Raw genomic sequence first — 10122 nt, forward strand, 5'->3', positions numbered from 1 at the left:
ACGGGAGCCCGAGAGCTGGATTCTTCCCTTAGCAAACACAGCCTCCAGTGTGTGTCCCTCTGTTTGGGAGCTGCCTTTGCTTCTGGCCCGTCTCCACTTGTCCCTCCTCAGGCTGGAAGTGACAGGCCGGGTGCGAGGTTGGCTTGCTCCCTGGAGCCCAGAGGAGTCGCTCCAGAACTGGTTTTGACAGAGTCCTGTGATAGACAGGACTTGGGGGGAGGGATGCGGGGGGGTCCTACCTGGGTCAACCACCTTCACTGGTCAACGGGTGTGAGGATACAAACACTGTGTCCTCCAGTTCTCCGCCGCAGGTCCAGAAGCACCTTCAAGGTAAGATTTGGGGACAGCAGTGCTCCGTCCCATCCAGTGGGCGCCTGGCCGAGCACAAGAGGCATCTCTGACAGTCAGCTGCAGGGCCCGCAGTGCCCGCGTTTGTTCATCTGATTCCGTTTGATGAACCCAGAGAGCAGTGGCCTGTCTGTTCGCACGTGTTGTTTCCAGTCATTGGAGCCAGGACCCTCTGTCCTCACCCGTGTTCTCTGTGAGCTGTGTGACCCAGCGCGGGTTACTAGCCTCTCACCGCCTCTCGTGTAACAGCAGTGCCTCGAGAGGTTAGAGTATTAACCTCCCTGCCCAGTAAAGCTCTCCCCCTCCCCCTCCTTTCAAAGAGGGAGGGGTGGGTGCTGGCCTGCGGGGGAGGACACCCGTCTCCCCCAACCCCCCGTTCGCAGCAGCCCAGCGGAGCCTCCGGGGCCAGACGGGCAGGGGCTGCAGGTCACACTTAGCAAGAATTCGGTGACAGCAGGACCGGAGCAGGGCTCGGACTGGGATGTGGGACAAAATCAAAGATCAGCCTGCTCCGCAGCCTCCACGAGGCCGCCCTGCCCGAGCACCGGGCCGCCGGAGCCCTGCGGGGGGGCCTGGCTCCCTCGGTGCCCCCAAGGGGCGCGACAGGTGGCAGCCGTTCCCTTTGCCGGTTTCCTCCCCCCGGTTCTCCCAAAACCTCCCAGGAAGCCTCCCCGGGAAGCCTCATCACTGGTCTCACCTGACCTCAGGTCACAGAATTTCTGCTTTTTAGTTTCTATGATTTTAACTTGCGTCTGTTCGTGTTCTTTAAGAACCTAAAATTCTGGTTAGTATTGTTACTAACAATAACAGTAATCTTTTAAAATTAAAAAGCCTTTTATTACAAGAGCATCCTGTGTTTATCACAGACTAATGGTGGAAAATAAGAAAATGCTCGTGACCACGCTCCTCCCACGTGGAGACCGTGGACGCCCCGGCAGCGTTTTTCTCGCAGACTGTTCTGAGCCCCGCATGCCGGAGGCGGTGACGTCACGCGTGCGCCGCCGGGTGCGGAGACGGTGGCATCACGTGTGTGCCGACACGTGCGGGAGGCCGTGACATCACACGCGCGCCGTCAGGTGGGGCGGTGACGTCACCTGTGCGCCGCCTGGAGCTTCCCCGCCGAAGTGAGCCGGTTGTCTCGCGGTGTGTGAGGAGGGTGTGTGCGGGGTGGGAGCTGAGTGACGCTGTCTTTCAGGATACACCCAGCTCTGCGACTGGTGGAGTGTTGGCGTGATTCTCTTCGAGATGCTGGTGGGGCAGCCGCCCTTCCTGGCGCCGACTCCCACGGAGACCCAGCTGAAGGTAATGGGGCACGTGGTTTTCTGATGAACCCAGGAGGCTTAGGCCAACATTTGACCTTTTATTCTGAGTAGTGTAGGGACGTCATTTGTATGTCATGGGATGTTTTCAAGTATCTTGTTATTACCTATTAATTTTTTATCTGGGTAAGTAGAGGCACAGGGTCAGAGCTGAGCTGTGATGCGCGCGTGAACCTGAACCATGGTCGCCTGCCGATGTGGTGCTTGCAGGTGAGAACTAGGGGTGGGCGGAGCACCGAGGCCGCAGGTCTGGGCCCGGCGGCAGGTGCGCCGTGCAGCAACCAACACGGCTTTGAGACTGTGCCCGAGGAAATCGGTTTGATACTTGGATGTTCTGTCGTTACCGTTGGCCAGTTATAAGCTATGTGTCAGGCTAGTTGTGCACAGTTCTGATATTCATTTCAAGTAATTAAAAAGTTACTCCGTCAAGTAATAACTCAGTACTGAAGAATTAGTTTTAGAATGGTAGCCATTTACTGTCTGAAATGAATGATTTGATTACTTAAAGACTGAATAGAGAACCTGATGAAACCTTTGGAACTTCTCAGAACAGTGCCCCTTACACATGTTCACTGACAGTTCTAGGATGCAGTCACATACCCCGGAGTCCACAGGAGACTCGAAATTAATAATCTCTTAATTAGAAAAACCCTAAATGAAGGCTTGGTTTCTTTACAGTAACAGTGAAATTGGAATTTGGCATTATCTATATCCTAATTGAATTGCTGAATTAGTTACCAATTTGTCTGCATGATAATAACCCAATTTTTAAAATTGTGGTGAAGTTTACCATTTTAACTACTTTTAATTGTACAATTCAGTGGCGTTAAGTACATTCACAATGTTATGCAACAGTCACGGCTACCTATTTCGAGACATTTTCACCATCCCAAGCAGGAGCTTAACTACTAAATGATAACTCCATTCCTCCCTCCCCTCTGTCCCTGTAACAGCTCTTGTATCAATACTTTCTGTCTCTATGAAGTTGCCTATTCTAGGGACCTCATATAAGTGGAATCATACAGTATTTATCCTTCTGTGTCTGGCTTATTTCATTCAGCATAATGTCTTCAAGGTTCATCCATGTTGGAGCCTGTGTCAGAATTTCCTTCCTTTTTAAGGCTGAGTGATATTACGTTGTATGTAATATTGAGTAATACTCCATTATGTGTAAATAACATTCCATTTTTTTAATCCATCATCTGGCAATGGACGTTTGGGTTGTTTCCACCTTTCGGCTCTTGTGAGTAGTGCTGCTGTGAACACAAGTATGTGTACAAGTATCTGTTTGGTCCCTGCTTTCAGTTCCTTTGGGGATATACCCAGGAGTGGAATTGCTGGGTCATACGGTCATTCTATGTTGAAACTTGCTGAGGAACCTCCATACTGTTTCCATAGTGGCGGCACCATTTTACATTCCCACCAACAGTGCACAAAGGCTCCTGTTTCTCTGCATCCTTGCCAACACTTAATTTCCTTTTGTTTTTTTAAAAATAGTAGTTATTCTAGGGGGTGTGAGGTGGTATCTCATTGTGATTTTGATTTGCACTTCCCTAAGGTTCAGTGATGTTGAGCCTCTTTTCATATGTTTCGTGGTCGTTTGTAGATCTTCTTTGGAGAAATGTCTATGCAAGTCCTTTGCCCTTTTTTAATTCGGTTCTTTGGGTTTTTGTTGTTGAGTTGTAGTTCTTTATATAGTCTGGATATTAATTCCTTGTCAGCTATATGCTTTGCAAATACATTCTCCCATTCCATGGTTTGTCTTTTCACTCTGTCAGTAGTGTCCTTTGATGCACAAAAGTTTTAAATTTTGATTAAGTCTGTTTTATATATATTTTTTGTTTTATTGCCCGTGCTTTTGGTATCATATCCAAGAAATCATTGCCAAATCCAACGTCATGAACGTTTTCCTTTGTGTTCTTCTATGAGTTGTATAACTTTGGCTCTACTAAAACAACAACTCAGTTTCAAACCAGCCCTCGCACCGCCTGCCCCGTGCCACTCCTGGTTGTATTGGCCTTGCTTTATCCTGACTCCAGGTGTAAACAAGAAGTCCCTTAGGCTTCCTCCTCACAGCACACAGGTCTCTGTGAGCGTCCTGATGGCTGATGTGTGTGGTTGAGCACCACCAGCTGGGGGTGGCTTCCTCGCCCTGTGCCTCAGGCTGTGGGCTCCTCCTGAAACCACACCGACCGTTTGTAGCTGCTCAGAGCCTCCTATGTCTGTTCTGTTCTCCCATCGTGAAATTATCAAGATCTTTTTAAATTAAAAAAAGTTATTTTTATTGAAGTATAGTTGATTTACAATATTGTGTTAGTTTCAGGTATAGCAGCAAAGTGATTCAGGTATATATTATTTTCAGATTCTTTTCCATTACAGGTTCTTACCAGATATTGAATATAATTCCCGGTGCTATCCAGTCGGTCCTTGTTATCTATTTTATATATATTGAATAGTAGTGTGTATCTGTTAATCCCAAACTCCTAATTTGTCGCCTCCTTCCCTCCCTCTCCCCTTTGGTAACCATAACTTTGTTTTCTATGTGTGTGAGTCTGTTTCTGTTTTGTAAATAAGTTCATTTGTATCATATTTTAGATTCCACACATAAGCGATATCATGTGGTATTTGTCTTTCTCTGTCTGACTTCACTTAGTATGATAATCTCTAGGTTCATCTGTGTTGCTGCAAATGACGTTATTTCATTCTTTTTTCATGGCTGAGTAGGATTCCATTGTATATATGTAATACATCTTTACCTATTCATCAGTTGATGGACATTTTGCTTCCATGTCTTGGCTATTGTAAATAGTGCTGCTATGAGCATAGGGGTGCATGTATCTTTTTGAATTATCGTTTTGTCTGGATATATGCCCAAGAGTGGGATTGCTGAATCATATAGTAGCTCTATTTTTAGTTTTTTGAGGAACCTTCATACTGTTCTCCATAGTGGCTGCACCAGCTTACATTCCCACCAACAGTGTAGGAGGGTTCCCTTTTCTCCACACCCTCTTCAGCATTTATCATTTGTAGGCTGATGATGGCCATTCTGACCGTTGTGAGGTGGTGTACTGCATTGTGGTTTTGATTTGCATTTCCCTGATGATTAGCAGTGTTAAGAAATGATCACGTTCTTTAACACCCTGTCCCGGGATGGCCCTCGTCGGCCTCGAGGTTGAGGAGGAAGGAACACCGGGTGTATTGTCCCCGCAGGTGATTAACTGGGAGAGCACGCTGCACATCCCCGCGCAGGTGGAGCTGAGCCCCGAGGCCCGGGACCTTATCGCCAAGCTCTGCTGCGCGGCTGAGCACCGGCTGGGCCGCAACGGGGCCGACGACCTGAAGGCCCACCCGTTCCTGGGTGCCATCGACTTCTCCAGCGACATCCGGAGGCAGCCTGCCCCCTACGTGCCCACGATCAGCCACCCCATGGACACGTCCAACTTCGACCCAGTGGACGAGGAGGGCCCCTGGCAGGACGGCAGCGAGGACAGCTCCAAGGCCTGGGATGCGCTGGGCCCCCCGGGCAGCCGGCACCCCGAGCACGCCTTCTATGAGTTCACCTTCCGGAGGTTCTTCGACGACAACGGCTACCCGTTCCGGTGCCCCAAGCCTGCGGTGGCCGAGACCGGGACTGAGGCCGAGGAGCCAGCTGCGGGGGGCCCGGCCCTGGGGGCACAGGCTGGGAGCTGCCAGCCCGTGTACGTGTAGACCCTGGGGGACCGGGAGGTCAGCCCCTCAGGTCAGTCGGCCGATTGCCCCTCGAAAGTCTGGTCTGCACCCAAAACCAAAGCAGAAAAGCTTCTGAAAGAGGACTCGCCTCTGACGTCTCCTCCACATTCTGGTAGATGGCGGGGCGGGTGTCAGCATGGCCTGGAATTGGCTTTTGAGGACCTTCACTGCATTAAAACAATATTTTTTAAAATTAGTACAGTTTAGAAAGAGCACTTATTTTGTTTATAGCCATTTTTCTTACTAAATTATAGGGATTAATTTTGACAAATCATGCTGCTGTTATTTTCTACGTTTGTATTTTATCCACAGCACTTATTCACATTTAGGGAAAGACGTAAAGATTGAAGAACATGTGATAAGAAATCTCTGTGCAATAATGTAAAAAAAAAAAAAAGATAACACTGTTCTGATGTTACTGATACCATTTTATTCACACAGTGGTTTTTGTTTTATATTTTTCCCACATTTCAAAATTGTGATATATGTTAAAAGCTGCTTTTGTTTTGTTCTGTTTGCTTTTTGCATATTATAGTATAATAGGAAGTGTGAGCAGGTGATCACGCGGGTGTGACTTCAGATGCCAAGTGTGGAGAGATCGCTGCATGAACAGGGTTTTTCTGTTAAAGCGTGACCGTGTCTTGCCATTCACAGCGGGTTCTGTGAATACATTTTGAGTGAGTAATTCTGGACAGTGTGCTGATGCCGTGTCATCCTGTGGTGACTTCCTCGCTGTGACTGCACCCCTCCTCTCTCGTTGAGGAAATGCACGTGTGCCTGAGAGCTGATGTGACTGTATGTGTCTTGGGTGTGATTGGATTCTTTGGGGGGCAAAGACGTTTGTCCTACACAACACTTGTATACATCAAAAGGGATTCTCTTAGCTCTGCCAAAAAAATGTAAGTTAGTCGTGGACCTCTGTCTGCTTCACGAGTCAGGATGCTGTCCTGGTGGTACAGCCGCCACGGGTAGCCGGAGCCCCACCCGGCAGACGCCCTGTGGAAGGGCAGTGATCTTGGGGTTCTCTCACCGTGTTTCTAGTGTGCTTTGAAGGATCCATCTTAACTTGGTTTTAGAAGCACATTTTTCTAATCTTTGTGAAACAGCGAAGTGATGTTGAAAAAGAAAAGATATTTAAGCCATACATATTTTCTTAGGAGTGTAAATGTATATATAACTACATAGATAAACACAAAATATTCCTATTTCAAATTAGTATGATTCCTATTTAAAGTGATTTATATTTGAATAAAAAGTTAAATTCTTTTTTTGCTTTTTAAAAACCTGATGCATCATATTTTTCATTATATTATTCCACGTATTTTTCCTTGAGGTTTTTAGCATAATGTATCCATTAGTTAGTGTATCTCTAGGCAGCACACTTACGCGTCTATCGATGGCTAAACTGAAGAAGATGATTCCTGTGTACTGGTTTACATGTGTGTGAGTGGCAGGTTCTGGGTCTGCTGTGCTGTGTCGTGACTGTCAGTGTTTCTCTAGTTTTGCAGTAACGCCGTGTTGTTATTTACGCTCTGACAGATGTCATGTGGTAGGTTCTTTCTCAGGAACTCAATTTAACTATTATTTATTGATATATCATTGCCTTTGAAAAGCTTCTACTGGCACAATTTATTATTAAAGTTTTGAATCCAAATCCACTGGTGTCAAGCTTCATTGGAATATGCAAGTTCTTGCTTATATCATGCGTTGCCACTCCCCCAGGCTTTCCTGTGATTCGCGCGCAGCCAGGGCTGCCATCGGGAGGGGGAGGGGGAGGGGGAGGAGACCCCCCCCCCCCCCCCCCCGCCAGAGGAGATCGGGTTTCAGGTCAGCACACGGTCCAAGCAGGGGTGCGGTTGTGTGACCAGCTTCTCTTCGCGAAGGTGGTGACAAGTGTACGGCATTAGATTGTCGAGCGGGTTAAGTGGGGTGTCAGGGAAATCGTGAGTGGGAGCTGATTCTCCTGCTCGGGACAGTTACATTGACAGGACAAGGCTGACGCCTCACCTTTGCTTTAAGATGGTTGATGGCATTAAGAAATACAGAAAATATCGTTTGTTTTACTCTGAGTTGGTCTTTTGAAAGGTGCAGTCACGTGGTCCCCACTGGGCAGTCGCGACTCCACCAGGCCGCCTCCGACCCTGTCCCAGCGGGGAGGGGCCCCCCTTACTGCCGGCCCCCGCTTTCCTCTTAGGCTGCCACGTTGGGGAGGCATCGTCAGCCGACGGGCGTGGAGGTCCCAGCGTCCTGCCCTAGCAGGAGTCCCGGCACGTCACCCCAGCAGGACGCTGGGGGCCCTGCTGGCAAGGCCGGGGGCAGGGATTTCTGGTCTGACTGGCTGTACTGGAGCCGTAACTGCCCGTCTGTCTGCCGTCTCCTCTGCGTCGGGGGTCGGGCTGTCGCTGGGACCCGGCTTGCTGGTACTTGCAGGTTGCTGGGCTCAGCTCCAAGCCTGGAACCGGAAAGAAACCCCGGAGCACGTAGCGCTGCGTCGTTCCTCAGGCCCCGAGGCCCAGCTCCTCTGCCGCCGCCTCCCCACCTCTCAGGGTCTTCCGTTCTGCCTGCCGTGTCCAGGAGTTTGAGTTGTACTTGGGGGGAGGCGTAGGAACAATCTGCTCCATCTTCCTGGAGGGGGAAGTGGGTTTCGGTTTCAATTGCAGTTTCGAGTAACGAAGGCTCACAACTCACCTCAGTCACGCCAGCCACGTTGCGCAAGCTTGTCGCCGTGGTGCTCAGCGGCCCACGCTGGACAGCACGGGTCTGCGCAGATCCTCTGGCTGTGCGTGAGCCCTTGCGCTGACACCTGGCAGAATCTGGGCACTAGCGGAGCAGTTGGCCTTCATCTCTTTCTCATGTGTCATTCCCTCTTGGGTAGTGGAGAGACCACCCTTCCTCGCAGCGGGTCAGCTGACCTGACCACCCACAGTGTCCAGCCTTCAGCTCTGCTGCATCGCGGCCTCTTCCTTTCCTGCTTGCCCGCCGCTCGGAACGCGCGGACCCTCCTAAAGTCACCAGCTTCCTGCCTTTTCTAAGCCGGTGACTGGTGTCTCCAAAAGGATCAGAGTAGCTTACGGGTCCAGGACCCGGGTACAGACGTGGAGCCCGCCTCCCCACCCCTGCAGTGGGAGCTCGGAGTCTTAACCACTGGACCGCCTGGGAAGTCCCCAAATTATATTATTTTCAGAAAAAGAGTCTCTGTCCATATCTCGCCATTTCCTGCTTCCCAAACACAGCCTCTCCCATGTCTTCTATGTCATTTTTCTGGCATTTTCACTGATAGGCTTTTAATGATATTTCTTGATTTACTTATTTTAAATATTTTCTATCAATGACATATATGGTAATTCTCTTATAGGCCTCCCTCAACCTCTGTTTCCTAGTGTAAGTTCTCTCACAACTTTTAGTTAAATCAGTTATCAACGTAAATATTATGAAGACTATGCTGGGGAATTCCCTGGCAGTCCAGTGGTTAGGACTTTCACTGCCGTGGCCCCGGGTTCAATCCCTCGTTGGGAAACTAAGATCCCATAAGCCTCGAAGTGTGGCCAAAAACAAAAACCAAAAAACAAAAACAAAAGACTGCTAGGTTGTCTTTGAGCCAAATAGTGTATTCTGATTATGTTTCCTTCTCATACAAAAAAATTTTCCTCTTGGACTTAGTAATTACCTTGTTTTTTCATTTACTTTGTTTTCTTTGAAAGTACAGGAGTTTTGTCCATCCTTCCTTCCTTCCGTCCTTCCTCCCCTCCCTCTCTCCCTCCCTCCCCAGTTGCTGCAATGGATCTGTCAAATCCCAGACTGTTTTCCAGGAGCACGAGTGTTTTGTCTACCTCGTCCTGCAGTCTGGACCAGCTGCCCTTCAAGCCTGACAAACAGCTGTCATCTTGGGAATTCTCTTTGTCACTTTCCTGTGTTGGATCCCATTTTGCCAAATGCCGTACCTTCCTTTTCCTCAGTTTACACCTGGAAAAAAGTTGGGGTTCTTGCTTGTCCAAAAATGTCCCTTTTCTACTTTATTGAAAATATAAATAAATCTCAGATTCTAGGATGAAATTCACGCAGCATTTTGGAGGCATTAGTCCTCTGTTTCCCAGGTTCACAGTCTTGTTGAATACCCTTTCTCTCTAGAAGCTTCTAGAATCATCTCTGTCTACCCTGTGGTCTACACTTTATGGCGATGTTCCTCCATTGGTTTCGTTTATTGTCCTGAACACTGAGGCTTCAACCTAGAGATGTGTGCCCTTTGGCTCTGGAGAATTTTCTTGCATTATTTTAAAAAAATATTTATTTATTTATTTTGGCTACACTGGGTCTTAGTCGCGGCATGCAGGCATCTTAGTTGCCGCATGCATGGAGGATCTAGTTCCCTGACCAGGGATTGAACCTGGGCCCCCTGTATTGGGAGTGCCGAGTCTTACCCGCTGGACCACCAGGGAAGTCCCTTCTGGCATTATTTTGAACTTTATTCCCTCCAAAGATTCTCCAACTCCTCAGCCGATTCTCTGATTTCTTATATTTATTTCCTGTCATCCATGTTTTTTTATTCCACTTTCTGGAAGGTTTCATTGACTTCATCTTACAGATTTCATATTAAATTTTGGGGGCGAAGGTATTATCTTTTTAATTCCCAAGAGCTCATTCTTGTTCTCCAATCAGTCTGTCCGTCCCTGTTTTATGTCTTCAGTATTTGTGTTTGTTACTCCTCTTATCATTTCAAGGGTTTTTA

The 10122-nt window shown here is 48.3% G+C and overlaps 1 protein-coding gene across 6 annotated transcripts in view; it reads left to right on the plus strand.

Annotated features, from left to right (window-relative positions):
- The window catches only part of LATS2 (large tumor suppressor kinase 2), an 81058-nt gene extending 74008 nt beyond the window's left edge, over positions 1-7050 (plus strand). For all 6 annotated transcript variants that reach the window (XM_033409413.2, XM_033409414.2, XM_049701305.1 and 3 more), the window contains 2 exons: positions 1544-1650; positions 4878-7050. In XM_033409413.2, the coding sequence (XP_033265304.1) occupies positions 1544-1650; positions 4878-5375 (605 nt within the window). In that variant the 3' untranslated portion in view covers positions 5376-7050. The remainder of the gene's footprint in view (positions 1-1543; positions 1651-4877) is intronic.
- Positions 7051-10122: the final 3072 nt, after the last annotated feature.

This window comes from Orcinus orca, chromosome 18, assembly GCF_937001465.1.
Source record: "Orcinus orca chromosome 18, mOrcOrc1.1, whole genome shotgun sequence".
NCBI lineage: Eukaryota > Metazoa > Chordata > Mammalia > Artiodactyla > Delphinidae > Orcinus > Orcinus orca.